General features: G+C 57.9%; 9 protein-coding genes across 9 annotated transcripts; 3 read left to right on the top strand and 6 right to left on the bottom strand.

The window, feature by feature from the left end:
* Positions 1-2721: 2721 nt before the first annotated feature.
* DCS_07487 (endochitinase) lies at positions 2722-4450 on the top strand (the record flags this gene model as incomplete). The annotated part of the gene is made up of 3 exons (XM_040804772.1): positions 2722-3197; positions 3273-3371; positions 3424-4450. The coding sequence occupies 3 exons, from the start codon at positions 2722-2724 to the stop codon at positions 4448-4450; spliced, it is 1602 nt and encodes a 533-aa protein (XP_040654876.1).
* A 761-nt stretch (positions 4451-5211) lies between these two features.
* On the bottom strand, positions 5212-7453 carry DCS_07486 (uncharacterized protein; the record flags this gene model as incomplete). The annotated part of the gene is made up of 2 exons (XM_040804771.1): positions 5212-7167; positions 7229-7453. The coding sequence occupies 2 exons, from the start codon at positions 7451-7453 to the stop codon at positions 5212-5214; spliced, it is 2181 nt and encodes a 726-aa protein (XP_040654875.1).
* Positions 7454-7501: 48 nt separating this feature from the next.
* Positions 7502-7828, top strand: DCS_07485 (uncharacterized protein; the record flags this gene model as incomplete). The annotated part of the gene is made up of 1 exon (XM_040804770.1): positions 7502-7828. One exon carries the CDS (start codon positions 7502-7504, stop codon positions 7826-7828), a length of 327 nt encoding a protein of 108 aa, XP_040654874.1.
* A 1232-nt stretch (positions 7829-9060) lies between these two features.
* On the bottom strand, positions 9061-9453 carry DCS_07484 (uncharacterized protein; the record flags this gene model as incomplete). Its single annotated transcript, XM_040804769.1, has 1 exon — positions 9061-9453. One exon carries the CDS (start codon positions 9451-9453, stop codon positions 9061-9063), a length of 393 nt encoding a protein of 130 aa, XP_040654873.1.
* Positions 9454-9513: 60 nt separating this feature from the next.
* DCS_07483 (uncharacterized protein) lies at positions 9514-11095 on the bottom strand (the record flags this gene model as incomplete). The annotated part of the gene is made up of 4 exons (XM_040804768.1): positions 9514-10005; positions 10063-10618; positions 10680-10820; positions 11082-11095. 4 exons carry the CDS (start codon positions 11093-11095, stop codon positions 9514-9516), a joined length of 1203 nt encoding a protein of 400 aa, XP_040654872.1.
* Positions 11096-12534: 1439 nt separating this feature from the next.
* DCS_07482 (RNP domain protein) lies at positions 12535-13656 on the top strand (the record flags this gene model as incomplete). Its single annotated transcript, XM_040804767.1, has 1 exon — positions 12535-13656. The coding sequence occupies one exon, from the start codon at positions 12535-12537 to the stop codon at positions 13654-13656; it is 1122 nt and encodes a 373-aa protein (XP_040654871.1).
* A 732-nt stretch (positions 13657-14388) lies between these two features.
* Positions 14389-16409, bottom strand: DCS_07481 (nucleotide-sugar transporter; the record flags this gene model as incomplete). Its single annotated transcript, XM_040804766.1, has 3 exons — positions 14389-15245; positions 15316-15619; positions 15714-16409. 3 exons carry the CDS (start codon positions 16407-16409, stop codon positions 14389-14391), a joined length of 1857 nt encoding a protein of 618 aa, XP_040654870.1.
* A 5193-nt stretch (positions 16410-21602) lies between these two features.
* Positions 21603-21836, bottom strand: DCS_07480 (uncharacterized protein; the record flags this gene model as incomplete). The annotated part of the gene is made up of 1 exon (XM_040804765.1): positions 21603-21836. The coding sequence occupies one exon, from the start codon at positions 21834-21836 to the stop codon at positions 21603-21605; it is 234 nt and encodes a 77-aa protein (XP_040654869.1).
* A 29-nt stretch (positions 21837-21865) lies between these two features.
* On the bottom strand, positions 21866-22474 carry DCS_07479 (uncharacterized protein; the record flags this gene model as incomplete). The annotated part of the gene is made up of 1 exon (XM_040804764.1): positions 21866-22474. One exon carries the CDS (start codon positions 22472-22474, stop codon positions 21866-21868), a length of 609 nt encoding a protein of 202 aa, XP_040654868.1.
* Positions 22475-22519: the final 45 nt, after the last annotated feature.

Below are 22519 nucleotides of genomic sequence, written 5' to 3'. Positions count from 1 at the left end.
GGCATATGTATGCTTGTATGCAAGAAGCTCCAACCGCAGGCCTGTTTGTTCTCTCGGGTCTGCCATGACGATAGATTCATCGCTAGGTATTTTGCATTCCTCGGTAAAGTGATGCTTCATCCACCAAGCGGCTGCCCTCCTTCTGGAAACCTCATGACAGTGAGTGCGGCCATGTTCTCGCACATGTATTCTGCAACGTTGCCGTCGCTAATCGTCTCCCAGGCGACTCGAACTTGTACAAGCCAGCCAAGGCACATATTGTACCGTCAATGTACGGTTGGCTGATGCCGTAACTCAGTGTTGAGTGCTCATAGTCAACATCTACGTCTTTCTACATGCTTCATAAACAGAAAAATAATGCTCACTCGGCCAGGCTGAGAGGACCCTGGCAAATGGGTTCTTTTGGGGGGGGAGGGCGTGGTCAAGGGTGATGGCCCAAAGGGCTTGTCACCTTGCCCCCGCTCCCAGCAGGTGCATTGAGTTGATGGGACGTGATACCAAAGAGAAAAAAAAAATTATACAGCTGTATATACAGCTGTACGCATGTACCGTGAGTGCATGTGGGATTCTGCGTGAGAACTGCCAGGCACATGGAATTCAAGCAACATGCTACAGTGCCCAGGCCCGGCATGCTGTACCTGCAGTATGTGTACACTTACCCTACTCCAATCCCCGTACTGCTTCGACTTTAGCCGCACATCTAAACTGGATACTAAGAACGGGAGACAGCGAGCCCATCCCGAATCTGGGGGCTGGGCGGTTTCAAGGCCCACGGCCGACGGCCTTTCCCGACGTCAAATTGTCCGGTCCAAGCCACGGTCAGCCAAGTATTACAACGGTGGAGGGAGAGAGACACATGGCGATACAAATTGCCGACTCCATTCCCAGACGTTTTCCGATTAGCATACCCAGGCACAGTGCAGTGCAGTGCAGTGCAGTACACCTCGCCGGCTGCAAATGTGGATGAACGAAACGGGTCGACTGCTGGACTTGGAAGCTCGACAGTGCCATGCCGTTGCTGGCTTGCGTGCGATGGGCGTGAAACAGGGGTGGGGGAGGAGATTCGGTTGGCCATGTTGTGAAGCCGACCTGAACAATGGCCGAACTGGCGTTTTGGAGTGAGAGAGTAAGGCGTTGCAGGTATGAATACCTACTACCCTACTACATGCGTACGGTGCCTTTGAAGGGAGAGGAAGGCCACGGCAAATCCCGAGGTCCGAAATCACTACCGTGCAGGATTAATTACAGTGCATATACATGTACGGGTACATTTCATACATTGTACAACTTTATAACTTATATATATTCGACGGCCGAGGCCGAAGACGGTGGCACAATACACACCTCGCCGCCTTGAAACGCGACTGCGCCACAAGTGGTACTGAGGAGAACCCTGTATAAAAAGTTCCCGCCAGCAGGCCTTCATGTTTCAGGACACCCGCTGATACCACAGTAAGCAGTAATGCGTACGTACATACGCGTGATTCTGTAGAAGCATGTGCGTGTATCCGTACCTGCTAACCGTAGTAAGTAGTAGGGAGGTAAGTAAGTACTGACTGCTGCCACTTGTGCATACAACCACTGTAAGGACTTATACCTGCAGCAACTGCGGAACGTGACGTCAGGCACCACCCACAGTGATTCGGCCACCTTCCCAAGTACCCTAGAAGGAAGTTGTCTTCGGCGCATGAGCACTTGCTTCTATTTGTCGCCTATGCGTTGTCCCTCGAGGCAGGAAAGCATCCGGCGCCTGTCTGCCCGTCAAGCCTTCAGTTATGAAACCATCTTCAAGGGAAAGGAAAGCACCTCCTCGCAAAGCACTTCGCAAACACATCAAGCTACGAGTCTAACCGTTCAAATGCTTCCTTACCCCTCGCCATCGACCTCCACCAACACCCGCGGCACCCTTCAACCCGTCAAGGGCAACCGCCGGCAACCACACTAGCCACCCACGACGGCACCGCATTCCAGACGACAGCGGTGGGCAGGAAACCACCGTGCGCATTCTTCGTCGTCCCCGTGAGCCCCCCATTCACAGCCATGATGGCACACGGCTGCTGCGGTGAGGCTTGACCCTGCTGACTCCCCCGATAACCCCCCTCTGATGGTCAAAGGCTTGCGAAAAGGTTAATCCCATTCCGACCCTCAACGCTCCTTCAAGTCTCGGAGTCCGTCAGGCAAGCATTGGCCAATGGACCGCCTGCTTTCGACGCTGTTGCTGAATCAGTGCACCATGAAGGAAGGGGGGGCTGTCCACCAGCGACGACCAACCAACCCCCTCCATGTTCTTCACGGCACGGAAGAGATAGACGACGTGACAATTGCCAGCCGCCGCTCGCAATGCCATACCCATACCGCCTCCACCTTCCGTCGCACTTTCGTCTCATCACCCGCCCAAGATGCCTCTCGGCACTGGCCACCTGGTGCAAGCCAATGACGATGTTGCACTCGACTTGGTTGAGAATCCTCGAGCCCGCAGCGGCATCGCCCGCCTCGCGATTTTGCTGCCCCAAGACTCATTCGTCAGCCGAGTTCGGCACAAGTTCCTCGCTGTGCCACGGCGCTTGTCGTGCTCGATATCCGTCCTCCCCTTGACGGGCACTAGAACGAGTACAATAAGAAGCCATCACCCCTACTCTTCGAACCGCAACTCTCCGATCTGCTTCCCCGTCGATCTCTTACCCCCCCCCCTCCACTTCCTCGTCCTAGCATATCTCCAACATGCACCGGATCCTTCTGACGTTGCCGGCCCTGGTGGCCATTGCCAACGCAGTCGACAGCTGCCAACCTCAAGCACCCTCCGTACACACAATCACCTACACAACTACAACAACTCTATATCGCGAAAAGCCTTGCGCCACTCCACCGTCGGCAACGAAACTCCCCTCCATCACCACGCAGCCGCAGCCGTCCAAGCCGCACAGCAGCTCCGAGCCGGACGTCGAATGTACTGCCGACCCAAAAGTTGAATCAGTTTTCGGTTCCGCTCCCGTCAAATCACACACTCTCTCCCCCGGATCGAGCGGCAGCTGGAGCAACACAACCACAAACTCGACCGACATTCCCACCAGAGCACAAACCTCGCTCGCTTCGGCCACGAGCCAGCTGCAGCCGCAGTCTACCGGAAACCTTGGACGGTATCCCGTTGCAGGAAATACAACCAAGGGTTTGAAGAACGCGCTTTACTTTACCAATTGGTACGTTTGTCGAATCCATTCTTCCTTTTCTTCCAATCTGTCCTAGGCCGGCGTGTCTAATCAGCTAGCAATCAGGGGCATTTATGCAAGAAATTATCTTCCTAGCATGATTCCTGTTGACAAAATCACCCATCTTCTGTACGCCTTCGCAGGCGTCGACGCCAATGGGACAGTGTAAGTGAGGTGGTCCACGGAGCCGCAGACTCTCGACTGACGCCGCCCGCAGTATATCCATTGACCCCTGGGCCGATGAACAGAAGCAACTCAACGACACCTCATCCATGCCCGGCTCAAATGTCTACGGATGCGTAAAAGAAATTTACCTCCATAAGAAAAAGCACCGCAACCTCAAGACCCTGCTGTCTATTGGTGGATGGACTGCCTCGGATAAAGGAGCCTTCAACTTCGCCGCCAGCGATACCGGCCGCCGGCAATTCGCCCGGTCAGCCGTCAGCCTCATGAGCGACTGGGGCATGGACGGGCTCGACGTTGACTGGGAGTATCCAAAGAATGCAGAAGAGGCCCAGCAGTACGTTCAATTGCTCGAGGCTTGCCGCAAGGAGCTGGATGACTTCGCAACCAAGCACCGCCAAAAGTATCATTACCTCCTGACGGTCGCTTCTTCGGCCGGACCCAACACATACAACGTGATGGACCTCAAGGGTATGGACCGTTTTCTCGACGCCTGGAACCTAATGGCCTACGACTACGCTGGTGATTGGTCCGATAATACGGGCCATTTAGCCAATCTTCATCCCAACTCAAATAACCCGAACAGCACAGTATTCAGTACTGCAAAGGCCGTCGGCGATTATCTGGCCGCCGGCATTTCCCCCCACAAGCTCATCATCGGTCTACCACTCTACGGCCGATCGTTCGAGATGACCTTGGGTCTGGGCAAGAAATTTCACGGTGTCGGACCCGGAAAATTTGAAAAGGGCGTCTGGCCCTACAATATGCTGCCCAAAACTGGTGCAACGGTCGAGCTGGACGACGCTGCCGGTGCCGCTTGGAGCTACGACGCAGGCACCAAGGAGCTCATCTCGCACGAAGACCCGCGGACCGTGCTGATCAAGTCGGATTACATCAAAGACAACGGACTCGGCGGAGCCTTCTGGTGGGAGGCCTCGGGCGATAAGACGGGCGACGAAAGCCTCGTCGGCGCCATGGCCAAGTCTTTTGGGACCCTGGAATTCTCAGAGAACATGCTTGATTACCCATCAAGTCGGTTCGACAACATCCGAAGAGGATGACGTCAAGGTCCCCAGCTCGGCTGTCGTACCTCTGTTGCATGAAACAGGAGCAACGGGAATGAACTTTGCATAATTCTGCGCTGGCAAGAATCGTTTGTTTATTGCCATTTACATTACACCTTGAGCCATGGGAGATTGCTTGACTCGCCTTGTCTACTATGGGATGCTCTCGCCGGCGTTTGGATTGAACTAGGCATAGCGAAATTGAGACACATCGAATAGCATTGAACTCCTCCATCGCCTGTTCGGCCACTCTGGAAGGTGACGTGGAAGCAATGGTGTAACTCCTCCAACGCAAACGGAGCAATCATCCTCCAATGATCTGGAGACTCTGTACACTGGTGATATGAAGCATCGAGCTGATGAAAAGTTTCACTTGTATGATGTGCCGATCCAAGCCCGAGGGAGCCGGTTTTAATGATTTGATCCGCCCCTCACCTCGCGTCAAATAGTTGGTTGAGGCTTTGAGGGCGAGAACCAGACAAGACACATCAAGAATGTCTTTCATTCGATGGACCTAGATAGAAATACTCGTACATACACATTTTGACATGGCCCCGGTACCTGCGAACTGACCTGACCGTCCAGTCAGCCGCGACAGCGGGGTGGCTCCATGCTACATTCAAACACTTGCGTCATGCTCGACGCTATAATGCCCGCAGCCAGCTAAGCGCTCCGAGCTCACGGCAGTGCCTGGGTCCTTGCTAGCTGTCGCAACGCAACTTTCAGCGTGAGGGAGATGGGCATGAAGTACCGGCCTGCTACATGTCCTGGTTGACACCGTCTCCTGGCGTGTTAGAGGCATCGACGCCATGGAACGCATCCCCGAAAGCCGTATCTTCACCCATGTCCATCTGCAAGTCCAAACCAGCGCCGAGCTCGCCCGCAGAACCGTCTAGGTCAGGCGCGTCGTAGCCGGCAAGCGCATCAGTCGCCGTATCGAGATCGCCGAGAGAGCTGAAGTCGTTTTGGTCGAAAGGGGCGGATCCACTGGCGGGGGTGGCAGCCGTCGATGTCGGCTTGGCCGTCGTCGTCGCTTGCGCAGGCTCCGGCTCCGGCTTCGGCGTCGGCGCCGCGGCTTCAGCAGGCGCTTTTTGGTCTTCGGCCTCGTCGGCGTTCGTGCCGCCCTTGGGAACGACGACCCAGTCCCCGCTGTCGGTACCCTGGTCTGGCGTCACGCGCGTACCCTCCTCCTTCACCGGCGCAGGCGCATCCATGCCACCCATAGAAACGTCGGCGCTCGGCTGCGAAGGCTCTGCCGGCTTGGACGTCACAGGTTCGGCCGCCGCAGGTTCGGCCGCGGGAGCCGGCGCGGGCGCGGGCTCGGCCGGGTTTTCGACATTGGTCGGCGTCGCGGCGCTTGACTGCACCGCCGATATCATCTGAGCCTGCGGCGTAGGCAGGTTGTTGGCGGGCGTCGACATGGACGAAAAGCCCGTGTGCATCTGGTCCAGCAAGCCGGCGGCCGTGCCACCCATGTCGACATCCGACTCACCGGCCATGAAGCCGCTGGTTTGCGACAGCGCCTGGGACGGCTGTCGCGACAACACTGGCGCGCTGGCGGCTGGAGCCGGTGGCGTGGGGGGCTGATAGCCGCCATCCTGAATGCGCTTCACCGGAGGCTGACTCTCAATCTTGCGACCGATGGCCAGCTCGACGTCCTTGACAACCGCTTCCAGAGGTCTCTTGGATGGCTCTCGACTCCTGCTCTCGGCCTCGGAAGCGGAGTCGGCGCCTCCTTCGGCACCGAGAATACCGGCGGCCACGTCGTTGACGTCCACCCTCAGACCGGCTTCTTCGGCGGCGAAAACGGAGCTCTCCTTGAACCGGGACATCATTTCCGCATAGGAGGCTTCCATCTGCTTCATCTCGGTCTCGGACGACTCGACGTACTGGTCGACGCGTTTTCGGAATGCATCCGCCAGGCCGGCGTCGAGCCGGCCGACGTAGGGCTTATCAGGCATCCTGGTGAGCGCATCGCCAGCCTGTGCTGTGAAGATGCCTTCCGTCAGCGCGGCAAGCTCGCCCTTGAGGCCAAGGTTGAGGTCTGCGGGTGCGATTTGATGCATCCTATAAGCCGATGACAGGATCTCCTCCATCCATTCGTGATTTTGCTTGTAGCGCTGGAGAGAGATTTCCCTCTGCGTCATGTGGTCGAACATGTCGCCCCTGGTGATGTCTTCATCGTCGTCGAGTGTCGCATCCGCTGCCGGCATCCCGGGCATGGCCGCCTGTTGTGCCTGTGCCTGGGCCTGTGCCTGAGCCTGGGCCTGACCTTGGGCCTGACCTTGAGCCTGGCTCTGCGAGTGGCGGGCTCGCTTCGAAGGAGGCCCAGGCGCGGGCTGGGTCGGATAGGCGACTTGCTGGGGAACACCCCTGGGAACCATCTGGCCCATCTGCTGACGGGTGAGCTCGGGGATGGAGGGCCAGTTGACGCGATCGGACAGCATGAACTCTTTTCGGCGAATCTGTCCTCCCCGCAGGACAAAGTGTCGCTGCTGCATGATGGAGCTGACGCGGTCGTCGTAGGGCACCAGGTGGGATGGAATCCGGTCGTTCATCTCGGCGGTGCCGTAGTGGACAATGAAGAGGCTTGTGTCCGGCTGCGGAGGGTTCGCATGTCCGGGGACGGGGACGAGTCGGAATCGGCGCCGTGTGTGTAGCGTATATTGCTCGCCAGGAATGTATCCGGCTTTGAGGTAGTAGATCTCGAGCATCTGAGGGAAGGGTCAGCGTCTGGCGAGGGGCGGCGCAAGGCGCAGCAGGAGGGTCTCGAACCAAGCCATTGCCGAGGTCGTGCTTGTAAATCTGTTCGGGGGGCGCCCAAACGAATCCATCGGTGGCGAAGTTGGTACCGAGCCGCAGGAGGGGCTGCCAAGTGAGGAGGATGGTGCCGTCGGCGGGCTTGTCGAGGTAGGTCCAGAAGAAGGGACTTCGGTCGCGGGCAACCTGGGGAGCGCTCATGAGCCACTTGGCGACCTCGTTGGTGTCGAGTCGGGGCATCGTCGGGTATCGAAAGGACGAGACGAGGTGGACGTGAGAGATCTGGCAATGGTTAGTGACGCGACACGAAAGGAGCTCGATCGGCGTACCAGGTCCTGGGGGACGCTGCTGCTGGGGTCCATTTGCGCCATGGCGAATCTCGTGGCGGTCGACGACGACGACGACGACGCAGGCTTCAGCACGGTCGCGGGTAGGGTCAAAATCAAACACCGGCAAAGGTTGACGAAGCAGCAATCGAATGGCCCAAGGCCGACGGTCGTCGACAAGCCTACAACGAAGCGTGGCCTGCTCGACGGCGGGCTGGTCCACTGGCTGGCGATTGGCAACTGGACGGCGTGGTGGGTGCAGCGCAAGATGGACAGGTCGAGGCTGTAAAGGTGGAGAGTTGGAGACGGCTTCACTTTTTTCCCGCTGTCATTTCCCGCTCGCCTCGTGCGCGCAAAGGTAGAGTTCAGGCCCAAGCAGGTACGGCTCGGAACGGTACACAAGGCTGGCGAGTACGAGGAGGAGTAGGAGTACGCGAGCGAGCATGAAGGCGTAGACCGAGAAAGGGCCAAAAATCATCGCGACAAGGCTTGTGAGAAGCAGCCAATCAAGGGTGGCAGCTCCACCGCATGGGAAAGGTGGGGCCTGTCTCCCTGCACATACTGTACAGTACATGTACTGTACTGTATGTTGTACCATCACGAGTACCACCACATACAGTACTGCAAGTACTGTGGTACAAGCACTCGCGGCATGAACAGTATTGTGCCACAAGTACTCCGTACCTCTACGTACTCCTACTGACTAAGTATTTTTCTTGTATTACGGAGTACTTCACACCTACAGTACAACTACTGTACAACTACTACTTAACTTAAGTATGTGTACTGTAATGCTGTATAAGTCCTGTATGCAGGTGCTACCTGGAGCACTCCATACTCCGTAGCTGGCACTCCGCAAGGCTTCCTGCAAATATAAGTACTACGTACTCCGTACGGAGTACACAGAGTAATAATTCCTAGAATAATACATACAACTACTTGTACAAGCACTCAAGTACATGCATGTACATTGGCCTCCGTACGGAGTACTGTAATTATTATTACTGCACATGTACGAGTCTGTATAGTACTTGTAAGTACACCTACATGTGGGGTGCACGCATACTGGCATTATGAGGTATCACGACTGCATATGCGACAGGACATTGTATTCTATTCCAGCCGGCAGAAACATCTCCAGGTACAGCAGCGGTGAGCTCCAAAAGGCGAGCAGAAGGCATGGAATGCCATCTCTATCATTCAAGCGAATCACCTCCGTACGTGGGTGAGGAACGGATCCTCCACTGCGTCGTAGACGCCTCCATGTAGCCATCTACCATTCCCTTCCACGCTGCCCGATATCCTCGACCGGGCACGACAACGCACCGAGAGCGTGGCCGTTGCGGCCGGTGCCAGCTGCGTACATGACAGCCTATTCAAAAGTCGCCCAGTTCTGGCTCGTCGGCCCGCCAATCGCTCGAGCCTGCGCATCTTTTGCATTATTATCCCTCCTTCCGCTCATACTCCGTCACGCTTCCCTACCTCGTCTCGCGACCCCGTCCGGCAGCGTCGTTGGCGAGCTTATGCCTGGTAGGTCGAGGCCGACACGTTGCCGCCGCGGCCGGTCCAGTTGACGTGGATGTCCTGGCCCTCGGGGTACTTGGCGCTGGCGAACTCGGGCTTGATGCGGAAGGTGTGGGCGCCGAAGTAGTCGCGCTGCGCCTGGAGCAGGTTGGCGGGCAGGTCCTTGGTGCGGTAGCCGTCGAACCACGACAGCGCCGTGGAGAAGGCGGGCGTCGGGATGCCGAGCTGGGCCGACTGGGCGACGACGTCCCGCCAGCCGGGCTGCGCCTTGTGGATGGCTTTGTTGAAGAAGTCGTCGAACAGCAGGTTCGTCAGGTTGGGCTCCTTGCGGTAGGCGGCCGTGATGTCCTTGAGGAAGACGGAACGGATGATGCAGCCGCCGCGCCACATGAGGGCGATGGAAGGCTTGTTGAGCTTCCAGCCGTATTCCTTGGCAGCCTTGGGCTGGTGTCAGCCGGGGGAGGCCTCGACGTCGACGGGGGGGGGGGGGGGGGGGGTGCTTGCCTCCTGCATGAGCATGAAGCCCTGGGCGTACGAGATGATCTTGGAGGCGTAGAGGGCCTGCTCGAGATCCTCGAGGAACTGCTCCCTGTTGCCCTCAAACTTTCCGGCGTGACGGCTGACGTACTGGAGCTTCGACGACGCCAGGACGCGCTCGTCCTTGATGCCGGACAGGCAGCGGGCCAGCACGGCCTCGGCGATGAGCGTGACGGGCATGCCGAGGTCGAGGGCGTTGACGGCCGTCCACTTGCCCGTTCCCTTCTGGCCGGCCTTGTCGAGGATCTTCTCGACGAGGGCCTTGCCGTCGTCGTCGTTGTAGTACATGATGTCGCGGGTGATCTCGATGAGGAACGAGTCCAGGACACCCTTGTTCCACTTGGCGAGGACGTCACCGATCTCCTTGTTGGAGAGGCCGAGGCCGCGCTTCATGATGTCGTAAGCCTAGCGGAGGCACCCGTCAGCGTCTGCCTCGTCCCCGACGGCGGGCCATTCGGTTACCTCGCAGATGAGCTGCATGTCGCCGTACTCGATGCCGTTGTGGACCATCTTGACGTAGTGGCCAGCACCCTCGTCGCCGACCCACTCGCAGCAGGCCTCGCCATCGCTCTTGGCGGCGATGCTCTGGAAGATGTCCTTGATGTGCGCCCACGCCTCCTCGTTGCCGCCGGGCATGAGGGAGGGGCCGAAGCGGGCACCCTCCTCGCCGCCGGAGACGCCGGAGCCGACGAAGCGGATGCCCTTGGCCTGGAGCTCCTTGGTGCGGCGGTTGGAGTCGGGGAAGTGCGAGTTGCCGCCGTCGATGATGATGTCCCCGGCGGCGAGGTGGGGCAGGAGGTTGGCGATCCACTCGTCGACGGGCGAGCCGGCCTGGACGAGGAGCATGATGCGGCGAGGCGACTTGAGCTTGCCGACGAACTCCTCGATCGAGTGGGCGCCGACAATCGACTTTCCCTTGGCCTCGTTCTCGAGAAATCGGTCGACCTTGGAGACGGTTCGGTTGAAGGCGCAGATGGTGAAGCCGTGGTCGGCCATGTTCATGATCAGGTTCTGTCCCCTGCCGAGGGTGAGCCTCGGACGTCGTCGGAAATCTTGCGTGGGGAGGGGCCGAGACTCACATGACAGCGAGGCCAATGAGGCCCAGGTCAGCGCTGGCGACGCGGTCAGCATTTCTCCAAGTGCCGTCGTGGGAACTGTGTGCGGTGGAGGGGGAGCGTCGTTGCTCGACGGCGCCAAGCTTGAGGTTGGCAAGCCGAGCGCTGCGTCAAGAACATGAGCATGGCTTCGAGAGGACGCGGGGAAGGCGGCGTGAAGACGGCAAGCCAAGCCAAGTCAAGCCAATCCAATCCAGGCCGTGACGGAGGGGCCGGCCGGCTCAAACCACCATGAAGTCTCGTCACGACAGCTTCCCGTGATGCGCGAATTGACGTCAAGGCGAACGACAGATTTTGGGGCGGGGCATGGTGGGGTAAGACGACGAGAGAGCTCGACCGTCCCGGCCGTCTCTGGAATCAACTTACACGGGGCCAGACATGTCGGCGGATGAACGTGCTTGCACGTTGACGAAGATCTGGGAGGTGCTGTTTTGGTGATTGAGACGAGATGTGGGTGAGGGTGGGGATGGGATGAGAGTAGGTATAGGAAGAAGAGAGAGAGAGAGCCACTGGAGAGAGGCCGACGGCTGCTTCAAGTCCGTCTCCGGAGGACCGCCTCGACACCGAAGAAGTTTTGGGGCGAGCCTGAAAAGCGGGCAGCCAGCCAGAATTGTGGGCGGGGGCGGCGCTGTAACGGTTGGGAGACCACCAGGGACTGACGTAATACGTGAGTGAGCACGGCGCTGAAGATTCCATCCAAACAAGTACAAGCAAGTACCTGTACACGGCCTCTACTCCTTGAATGCAACGCGTTTGGGTATCTGGTACTCCTCCGAATAGCCGAAGCCACCTGAGAGCGAGCCTCTTGCAGCCTACTAGGTACTAACTGGCATTGGAGGCACGGAGGCACGAGCTGGCAGGTTTTTATAGCAGGTGCGGCCTTATCAAGTTGTACTGGCAGCAGTACCTTGGTGTACTGGTTGGTACCAAGTTACTACCTAGTAGGAATTGATACTACTGGTAAACACTACAGGACACCCAAGTTCGCAGGTGTTTGCTGTGCCACTACCTTGGTTGTCAAGTACTGCAAGTCCGCCGTACATGGAAGGTTGCATGTAATAATATCGCCTAGCCTTAGTACTCCGTGCATGTGGTGGCATCAAGTTGTGCTGACAAAGTGTCGCTGCCATGTCCCGCGCACTCACAAGCACTAATACTTTACCTGTGATACCGGCTGTACTGTATTACAACATGCACAGTATAATAAGTAAGTACTCCGTATTCCGTACATATAAGTGCAAGTATGTGCACGGCAGTGGGTGAATCTGACAACGGCACCTGGAGGGCAAAAACCAAGCCCGGATCCCAACTGCCGATCGATGCACCAGAGAGAAACTCAAGCGTTGCGACCAGCAAGTGACAACCAATGGAACCAAAACATGCACTCTGCATGCTTTTAGTTTCATGCCAAACTGCGGGTGTCTCGTGCTTACAAGGGCGATAGCCCAGATCTGCCTCCATTCCCAACTCCGACTCGGACCTTTGTGCCCGCTAAAGCGGAGCTGTTGGATTTTGGGCAAGGCTCCGATCACGTGACGATGCATGCTCTAAATTTCTCTCGCGCCATCCCCTCGTTCCATGTCACTCGTGACGCATTCAGGGCCGCGACATCTCCTTCCGCTGCCAACAACTGCCTTACACTTGATTCTGCCGCGAAGCAACTGTCGAGCCTCTGTCAAGGAAAGGCAGGCGTGCCTGCTCCTTCATTTCCCGAAGCCGAAAGAGGCAACCCAGGACTTTGAGCGCCTTCTGCTCAAGGTACGTCTTCACTCACTCGCAACACCAAGCCACCAAGCCAAAGTCGTGCTGTTTGTTCATCATGGCCTACCGGGCGCCTCCAGGCCCAAGTTCCCTACCGTCGAAACCTCCTCCTTCTTCCGCGTCCGGCGCGTATCAGCATGGCCCGTTCAGGCCTGCCTTTGGCTCGTCCTCGGCCGCCTCCGTCCCGGACTCGTCGTCGACGCGATATGGCACCGCGAGTAGCTACGCCCCCCAGCAGCAGGGCCAGCAGTATGGCACCTCGTCGAACCAGTACTCGTCTGCCGCCAAGTATCAAACGCCTTCATACCCCGCCTACCCAGGCAGCGCCGCCGCCGCCGGCTTGAGCGCCGGCTCCCAGCCTCCGTCGTACCCTGGACAGCAGCAGCAGCCGCCGGCGGCGCAAGCGTACAGCGCACACGCGCCTGGTTATCACTCGACCTCGTCCTACTCCGCACCCCAGATTCGCAACCCGTTTCCTCTACCTGGCACCGAACCCGCCGCTGCCGTTGGCGGCATCGGCTTCGACCCCACCGAGGCCGCCCAGATTGCCGAATGGCAGACTGCGTACGGTGCCGCTCCGCAGGTCGGACGGGACGGAAAACCCCTGGCGACGACGGCCACCGCCTCGGTCGAAGCGCCCAGACCTGACGCGGACGCCGCCGCTGCCAATCCTGACAAGAAGAAGACGGTGGCGCGCCAAGGCGGTGGCAAGTCGTGGACCGACGACAGTCTGCTCGAGTGGGACCCTTCCCACATGCGCATCTTCGTCGGCAACCTCGCCGGCGAGACCACCGACGAGTCACTCCTGAAGGCCTTTTCGCGCTGGAAGTCTGTGCAAAAGGCCCGCGTCATTCGTGACAAGCGCTCCTCCAAGTCCAAGGGCTACGGCTTCGTCAGCTTCAGCGATGCTGACGACTTCTTCCAGGCTGCGAAGGAGATGAATGGCAAATACATCCAAAGCCACCCTGTCGTGGTCAAGAAAGCCAACACCGAAATCAAGGCGGTCAACGCCAAGGACAAGAACAAGCAGCACAACAGAAACAAGCAGAAGAACAAGTCGGGCAACCAGGCGAGCGGCGCCAACGGCGGCAGCTACGAGCCTAACCTAGGTCCCATCGGCGGTGGAGGCGTGGTGAAGCCTGGACAAAAGACCAAGAACGGCCTGCGTCTGCTTGGCTGACCGTTCCACGGCGACGGCAAACATGGCCACGGCTCTCCCTCCCTCCCCCCCCCCCCCCCCCCCCTCTCTCTCTGGCCTCATCGTCCCGCGACCTTCATGATCGACGGTGGCAAAAGCGGTGCGGCGTGCGGCGTCGGCGGTTTTCAAGACCATGCATGGCATGCTCGATTCTTGGCAAGTTTCATCATGAAGGTACTTGGGCACTTTGACCACAATTACACATCACTACCACATCCTCATATCTTGAATAGCACAGCCGCTTGGTCCATGGCCAGAACAGGGCTTGATATAGAATATAATGAACGTTTCGGGATACGTGCCGCCATGCTTATTCATGGTCCATCCATTGAGTGTGTGTCGTTGCCGAAAGCAAAAGGCTTGCTCAGAACGACAACGACGACGACGCTCAAGGCACGATGGCGCACAGAAGCAGAAGCATATTGCTACGTTTGGTAGCCAACAGCTTGATTGTACACGCTCTTGATGCAAATAGTAGTTGGGAAAAAATGTGCCGCTACATTCCTCGGGCTCCCCCCATTTCGCCTTGAGATGGGCGGCACCTGTCCAAATTACACTGGTGCGCCGTCGGTCCAACCCTTCCGCCTCCTACTCGCCACCGTTCGTCGGCTGCCGCGTTCAGGCAGCCGAGAAAATCGTGGCTGGGAAGCCAACCGAAAGAAACTCGCTAAGCCGACTGATTATATGCTGGGAATGCTGTTCCGCCCATTCGATTCAATCCGTTCGCCTCGATTTGTGACCTTTGTGGTCGTCGCCGGCCGGCAGGTTCATCTGGGTGCTCCCATCCGACGAGCCTGACGTCTGGCCCATGCTGGAGCTCCGATACAGCAGACCGGCCATCTCATCATTGCTGTCATTGTCCTCGTCGCCGCTGTCGTTTCCACTATGGCTCACGGGTGAAGCAGGCGATGCGGCGACATGGCAGCCGTGGACGGTTTGCACCGCCTCCTCCCGCATCTTGCTGATTTTGACGTAGTTGTAGGCAACGATGGCCGCCATGGTCGTGATGAGGCCGAAAAAGTTGACGAGGGTCAGCTTGTCGCCGAAGACGACGGAGGCGGCCGAGATGGTGACGACCTCCTTGAAGATGCCAGCGATGGACAGGGTGACGACCGAGGTGCGCTGGAGGAGGGCGAACTCGGACGCCGTCATGCAGAAGGCGATGCATCCGGGGAAGACGAGGAAGAGGGGGGTCATGACGGGGCCCCACTGCTGGCTCAGACCCTTGAGCCCCTCCCACAGGGCTCCGACACCCTCGACGGGCACGGCGAGGGAGATGAGGGTGACGAACATGACGGGGGTGAGGAAGAAGATGCTGGAGAAGGGGTTCGACGTCGCAGGGTTGCGGAGCAGCAGGATCTGGGTGAGGGCCCAGCGGAAGCCGGAGAAGAAGGCGGCGGAGATGACGAGGACGAAGCCGCCGAGCTTGAACTCGATCTCGCCAAAGACCATGAGGACGACGCCGAAGGACATGGTGGCGATGATGGCGACGAGGCGCCAGGTCGGGACTTCGAGACGGAAGAGGAAGGCGAAGACGAGGACGAAGGCGAGCGACGACGACTTGCACATGGCTACGAGGGCCGTCAGCAACGAGACGGACGGCACGGCGGGCAAGGGCCCGGTCGGGTGCGGGGAACGTACTGTAGAAGGTGAGGCTGATGAACTTGAGCGACGCGTTGCCCAGCCCGATGTCAAGACCGGTCGAGACGCCGCAGGGGCCGACCCGGGTGAGATAGAAGAGCTTGGTCATGGCGGGGCCGTTGGCCGGCTCCGTCTCGTGCCGCGACCTGCCGCCATCGGAGCTGTATCCGCTTTGCGGCCGCAGCGAGGGGATGAAGTAGAGAACGGCACCGGCGAGGAAGAACTGGATGACCATGTGCAGCGAGGTGGTGAAGAGGGGGAACTGGAAGTTGAGGTTGTTCTTGTCGAACATCCACTTGTTATACTGTCGAGGTCGGCGTCAGCAGAGGCGACGGAAGAGAGAGGAGGACCGCGGGCCGGCTCCTGGGCGGTGGCGGTGGATGGAGGGGCCGACTCACGAGCGAGATGCTCAAGGAAAAGATGTACCAGAGCAGGATGAAGGTGCAGGTGATGGCCAGGTTCTTGACGACGCTCATGTCGGCCTCCTTTCGCTCGTCTTCCGAGACGGTCTTCTCTCGAGCGATGCGGTTGTCGAGCCTCGTGTTCCTCCGACGCTTCCGCCGCCTTCGACGGCGGTCGTGGGAGCTGAGGCCCATCTCCTCGTCGTCGCGAACATCATCCTCGCCGGAGCTGTCCCTCGCCGATCCCTCCCGCGACGAGCGGGCGGAGCGAGCGGAGCTGGGTCCCTGGAGGAGCCTCGCGTCCTGGGGTATGCTGACGGAAGGGTGAGGGTGCGGGCGATGAGCGAACGGGCCGACGCCGGGGGGGCTCATGATGCTGCTCTTCCGTCGGCGGTGGCCGGTGACGGGCTCCATCTCGATGTCACCGCCGGCGGAGCCAGCGAGACGGCTGCCGGGAGAGGGAGCGGCGGCGGAGCTGTTGGCAACTCCCGTCGAGGGGACGTCGGCTCGAGCGGCGTCGGTGACGATGGCCGAGTCGCGGGGATCGAGAAGCCGTTCGGGCGAGGAGGCAGACGGAGAGAGGTTGGGTATAGGGGGAACGGAGGATAGTTTCGACGACGGTTTCGACGGCTTCGACGACGGTTTCGCCACACTTTTCGAGAAAGGGTTCGACGAGGAGGAGGAGGAGGTCATGACGGACGTTGACCGGGCCAAGCGGTTGGCGGCGCGAACTCGTGGTCGTGGCCCGTTGGGAGGGCTATTGGTCGTCGGCAGAGGCAGAGGCTGGGGCGGGACACGGATGGGTCTGGTCTGTAGCGTAGCGGACGAGCAGCAGGGAGAGGCCACTGTTCGTGGCGCGTGGTGGAGAGTGGAGAGTGGATAACCTTAGCGGCACCGACAGGTATCCCAGCAGCCCCATCTGGTTAATGGAGTGCATGGTATAATAAAATAGGAGCGAGGTTCGACGGCTGGCGCAGGCTAGGACCGTTACGAGTAATGTGCTTGACGAGTGCGAGTGCAAGTATTTACAGTACGGAGTAGTTGTACATGTCATGTACATGCACTGCATGCACCTACAGTAGTTGTACTTGTGCAGTACAATACCGCTACAAGTATGGAGTACTCCGTACAGTCCCAGCAATGCAGCCGTAGAAGTAAGTACTTGGGTATGGAGTACTTGGAGGCACTTGCAGTCGGAGCATGCCTTGGCCCGAGGCTACAGGGCACGAGAACAAGTATACAAGAACCTAGTAAGTAGATACAACTGAACAGCTGGTACACGGATTCACAAGGCGGACCGTGAGAGTGGCATGTACATGTACCACGACCAGTGCAGGTACAAGCTCCGTTCACTTAAATACTTGCACATCCAAGTACGGAGTTGCATGCCCCGGCATCGTGCGCCTGGGATATTCTCCTTTCATCGCAAGCGAGAGCCAACAGCCGCAAGTGCTCGGCTTCCCGCAACGGTGCACAGCACCACGGGCGCCGTTCCAGTTTCATGTCCTCTGTGCTTCATGCTCGATTCCCTTCAAACTTTTCGGCTACGGGGCCAAACGCAGTTTGTGACATGCATGACTGTTACGTTCAAGGTACCAACTATACTTAACTGCCACAAGTACGGGGCACCTCCCAACGCCCTCGAGCAGAAGTAGCGGGTACCAACGGTCAAAGGCAACAGGCTTGCCGATGCCGGTGCCAGGTACATGCACCACCACTATCCATGTCGGTAGAGACCACTGAACATGGAGACGGCGAGGCCAAGACCTTGCCCTCTTTCGTTCCATCCTTTGCGGCAGGACGGTAGGTACTTGTAGAGCACATGTCCAATAGTGCGTGCAGCAACATGGAGTGAGTGCATAACTACTCGGCCTAGACAGAAGTCGGTGTGCATGTACAGAGCTGGGTAGGGACGATAAGGGGCACAAGACGCATGTTCGTCGGGTGGAAGACGGCGAAAGGAACGATTGCATCTGACGGCCGATGAAGAATGGAAGCCTACCACCAGCAACCAAGTGGCACCTGAATACGACGGCGGGACGGAGTACGGAGTAAGACGCAGCGAAGTGCTCCATACACAAAGGTGTACCTACAGTACGGAGTGCTTGTACGGCCCATGCGCGGAGTACTTTTACAGGTACAGTACTCTGTAAATGTATGGCCCTGTACGGAGTACGGATACTGAGTATTACTTACAGTGCTTATTCCGTTCGTTGCACAAGCATCCCTGTGCTCATCCTCACTCATGTTCACTTTCAAGTAAGAGCCTCTTGTACATGACGGCACCGAGTACATGGGTGCACCCAAGCATGTGTACTCGGTAATAAATGCACACGCACATGTGCAGCACTTGCTGCCAGGGCGCATGCAGGCATCGGTGCATGGCGCTGGACATTTTTTCCCGTTCACGTCCTAGACAGTCGATCACAGGCTCCCTGGAATCGAACCAGGGGGTCCCCGTGCCGGCCTTTGAGAAAGACGCTGTCTGGGGCATGGGCAGGCTTTGGCAGGTAGGCACCGAATGCCCCGACGTTCGAGACCGTCCAGGTTCGTCGCCCCTCGAGAGCCCTCGGGTTCAGCCACGAGCGATTGTGGGAGTGCCAGCAGGAATTCGGTGGTACATGCCCCGTACCCGTACGTGCGGCAAAAACAGCATGCATACTTACGGAGTACAGGTGCCGGAATAGCGATTGCTGGTACGTTCGACATGCAGCGCACTACGACAGAAAATGCAACCATCACCGCACGCCCACCATGCACTCCGCGCAGTGGCATGCATCGGCACGTACGGAGTACTGCAAATGTTCTTGTTTACACCAACTGCTTGCCCCATGTGCAAGTAGTTACAACTTGTACTCGCTTGTACAATGCGTGTGCATGTACTTGCTTCGGTGAGCATGTGCCACTAGCAGTACTGCACCTACTGGCGGTAACCGCACCTCCACCAAGCACGAGGAAGGTGTACTTTTGCACAGATACGAGCACACTATAACGTTGTAACAGTACCTACCACCATAGTATGAAATTCTTCTCCACCTACTCCGTACTTACGGGTAATTAATACTTGTAGCCTGTGCTTTAGTACGTTCGTACTGCTGTCCACCGGTGCATGTACTGTTAGTACTAATACCTTAGGCACCGTAGGTAGATTAGTACCTAGTACATACCTACTGGGTGAGTAATTTGCCCATGTGCAGAATTCTTACGGCACAACACCGCAGGCACATGTGCTGTACTCCGTACCGTGTACGCCCAAACACTTGCATAAATACACCTACGGAGGTGTACTTACAGCACATGATGTACTGGAACCTGGATTAGTAGTATTAAGTACTAGGTAATGTGCTGTCACTCAAGGCAGCACTGACTACTTGGTACCTAGTAACTACTTGGAACTAACCTACTGTACAGTAGTATTAATAATAGGTACCTCAGATGTGCCGCTGCGTGTCGGATCTCACGGCGGATGCTGCCTGGTCCACTGTGGATAACGAACCCCCGCTTCCCCGTCGTTTGGTGACTGGTTGTCCGCCTCCATGCCATGCTTGTACGCATGCATTTATTATGGGCCAAAGAGTGCTTGCATGTGCCCCTACTTGTGGTATAAAAAGTAGCTGGCCGCCAACAACCGAGCCCCAAAGGGCGACATGGCGACGACGAAAACGCAGAGGATCAGGCGCCCCAATTCGAGAGGCGGACCGATGGCACCCGGGCGCGTTCGTGCAGTTCGATTACGAGTACCGAGTACATGCGCATGTGCTGCGCGCACCGGCGATGACAGGGGCCTGGGTCGATGTGTTGGCGGTGCTTGTGTCGCGTGCCTCGCCGCCGTTGCTTCTCCGCCGAGGAATGCATGTCACGCGCCGGCAAGCTTCCTGCCGGTTTCCTGCTGGTGGGCACCTGTTCCATCCCATCCGTCGTCGCACGCTGCTTCCACAACGTACCTACTTACTAGGTATGCAGCACAAGCAATAGCCCGACCGGCTGAGAATTCATGCCTCCCAGAAGGGGGGAGCACGTGAACGGTCGTGTGCGTGTGCTCGAAAGGGAACCTGCCGTCACCTCCTTGGCACTCGTGGTGAACAGTACCAGGTAATTAATTATCAACACCAATTTTCTACCAGCACTGTTCAGGTACTTGCACGTCGGCTCGAGAATCTTGTCCTGCTGCTGTACTAGTACGTGTACGACAGGTGGTAGGCTCCGTCACAAAGGCAGCCCCCCCCCCCCCCCCTCCGTCCACCATGGTCGGGCTATTCTTCGTCACGCGCTTCGTTGCTCTGCATGCGGGGAATCTTCTCGGAAGAGTGCACAAGCCGCGTATGTCTTGATCCCGCCGAACGGCTGCCCAAGAATTGAAACCCTCGTGCGTCGCATCATGGATTGGCTGCCTGTCTCGTCCTTGCCGCGGGATCGTCTTGCCTGCCGTGTTGGTGCTCCAAATCGTTGGCCCATCTGCTTGACAGAGTTCCTTGCTCGCCATTGTCAAGCATAAATTAAGGTTGGTACTAGGCACTGATAGTAGGCAGATATCGAACCTTGAATCTTGGCAAAATGCCTGTCCTTGGGGATCGTCGTGGTGGCTTGCCAGCACTTCTGTACACGGTGGCCAGGCGCTGGCTTATCGGGCTTGCCGTGACGATAAGGAGGAGGAGAAAAGATGGCCGAGTTCAATGCCATGCCCATATACGGAGTACTATAGTAAGCCTTGTTCGCCTAAGTATTAGTACTACAGTACAGTACCTAGGTACTAACTTACTTACAGTACTCCGAGCTACCTGTACTTATTCGTTGCACTATTATACTCTGTCCTGTGCTTGCAGTCAGAGTACAGTACTTGTAGCCCGTCCACCCAGGTACTGGTTGGGGTACGCCATATTAGTAGGCTAGGAAGTACCAAGCACAGGTACGTACTTGCATAAGTAAGTATCTAAGTAAGTTCCTGCTTGTAAGTACGGAGTACAGCAGGGGACATACCCAAGTGTCTCGTCCGACTACGCAGCAAGTATTACGGTGTACTTTAATACTATATTACGGAGTACAAGCTCCGTACTCTAGACAAAGTACGGAATTATCATGCGTACACGTACACCTAATACTATTAGGGGCTAACTTACTTACAGTAATTAATTACTGTACTTGGCAATTAGCAGGTACGGTACGGAGTACTCCGTATTAGCCTCTAACCTATCGAATGCATCTCCCACCATGTCTCTCACCAAAGCCTGCCCCGTTTTCCACCTGCATGTATCCTCGCAGAATGCAACAGCGTCATTGTTTCGGCCTGCTGCTCCCCGTTGCCATGAGCACGCGGACCGGCGCCCTCATGGCCATCGATGGATGGCCGCGTCGACTTCCTCGTCTGATGCCGTAACGCTCTCCGCTTCTGCCTACCTTGCACTGCTCCAATCCGAGGCGAGACATCGTTCCTCCACTCCTTTCTGCCGTCGGCTTGACAAGGACAGAGGTGGCTGCTTTTGCATCTCGCCACTGCAAGCTGTGGGCTGCACGATGAAGCAGACGTTTCTTGCATCGGGCTGCATTGTCCAGCGAGACATGCCCACGGGTATACCGCCCTGGAGCTGGTCGACTTCATCCCTTGGCCCGAGGAAGCCCTGATGAACGGCGAGTGCAAGCAGAGCTCGTGCCGCAAGCCGAGTCGAGCTCGGACGAGGAGATGGCAAGGTGGTTGGTCCGAAATCCTGCCCTGCATCGCACTGACGTCTTGCCCATGTGCCCCGTTCGCACCCACTGGATGGCCTCGAGGGGCACGCTCTACGAAGTGATGACGGGAAATGGGCCACAAGGTGGAATGGACGAGTTACGATCCAACGCTACGAGAACAGCAACTCGCCCAGCTAAAAGGCCCGGCTCGTCTTTGCAATTTCATCCTCCAACCCGCCTTTCATCCAAAAATAAAACACGAGACCGAATCCTCCCGCCACCCGAGACGACAGCTTTGCCGAGAGCGCGCCTGCTGTTTCGTCCCGATTCCGGACGGCCTTGGGGGGCGATGGCCAGTCTGCCGCAATCGCCGATGAAGGAGATGATGTCCGGGTTCGGCAGCATCCCCTCCGTCATGGCGAGGGCCAGGCCGTGGCTGTCGTCGGGCTCGTGCATGGCCAATCTGCGCTGCGTGGGAAGCCTTCTCAATGTATGGCCATCTTGTACGTCCGAGACTGCGCACGAGCGATTCGTGAGCATGCCACCTTTGGTGCCGGAAGAGGCAGGCTGCTTCTTGCGTCTTGCCGCTTCTTCTTCTCGCCATTTTCCTGGCCGTTGCTCCTCACCACCGAGCTCCGGTCCATCTTGTCGGCGATGACCGCCTTCGCATGTTCTCCGACCTCTCGACGGTCCATGCCATCATGATGCACACGCGGCTGCGACTTTGGAACGCCGTCGCCCCCGTCCGTCGGCGCCGGCTCCATTTCTTTGCTCTTCAACTCGCTCCTCGTCGTCTCCGCGAACGTGGTCCCCGGCTCCGTCGACTCTGCTCGCCGATAGTCGGGCCACTTCTTGCCAAATGCCTCGTGGCACTCGGCCAGCTTGCTGCGCACGAGCCTGACTTTGTGGTCCAGCAAGCGGCATCTGTCGCATGGGCGCGAGACGCGGCGCGATTGCAGACCGTGAGGCTTGCGGTGTGCGCAGTCGCGGGGGAGCCGACCGGCGCGGAAGTCGTCGCCGACGGCGCAGAGTTTTAGTCGCCGTCCCCAGGCCTGATGCATGCATTCAAAGACGGTGCGAGCGTAGGTGCACATGCTTCGAGTCGTTTCCTCAGTGGCATCACACCCCAGTTTCGTCAC

The sequence above is a fragment of the Drechmeria coniospora genome, chromosome 03 (assembly GCF_001625195.1).
Source record: "Drechmeria coniospora strain ARSEF 6962 chromosome 03, whole genome shotgun sequence".
Lineage (NCBI taxonomy): Eukaryota > Fungi > Ascomycota > Sordariomycetes > Hypocreales > Ophiocordycipitaceae > Drechmeria > Drechmeria coniospora.
Note: the sequence above shows the minus strand (reverse complement) of the source record. Positions and strands in the feature narration are given on the sequence as shown.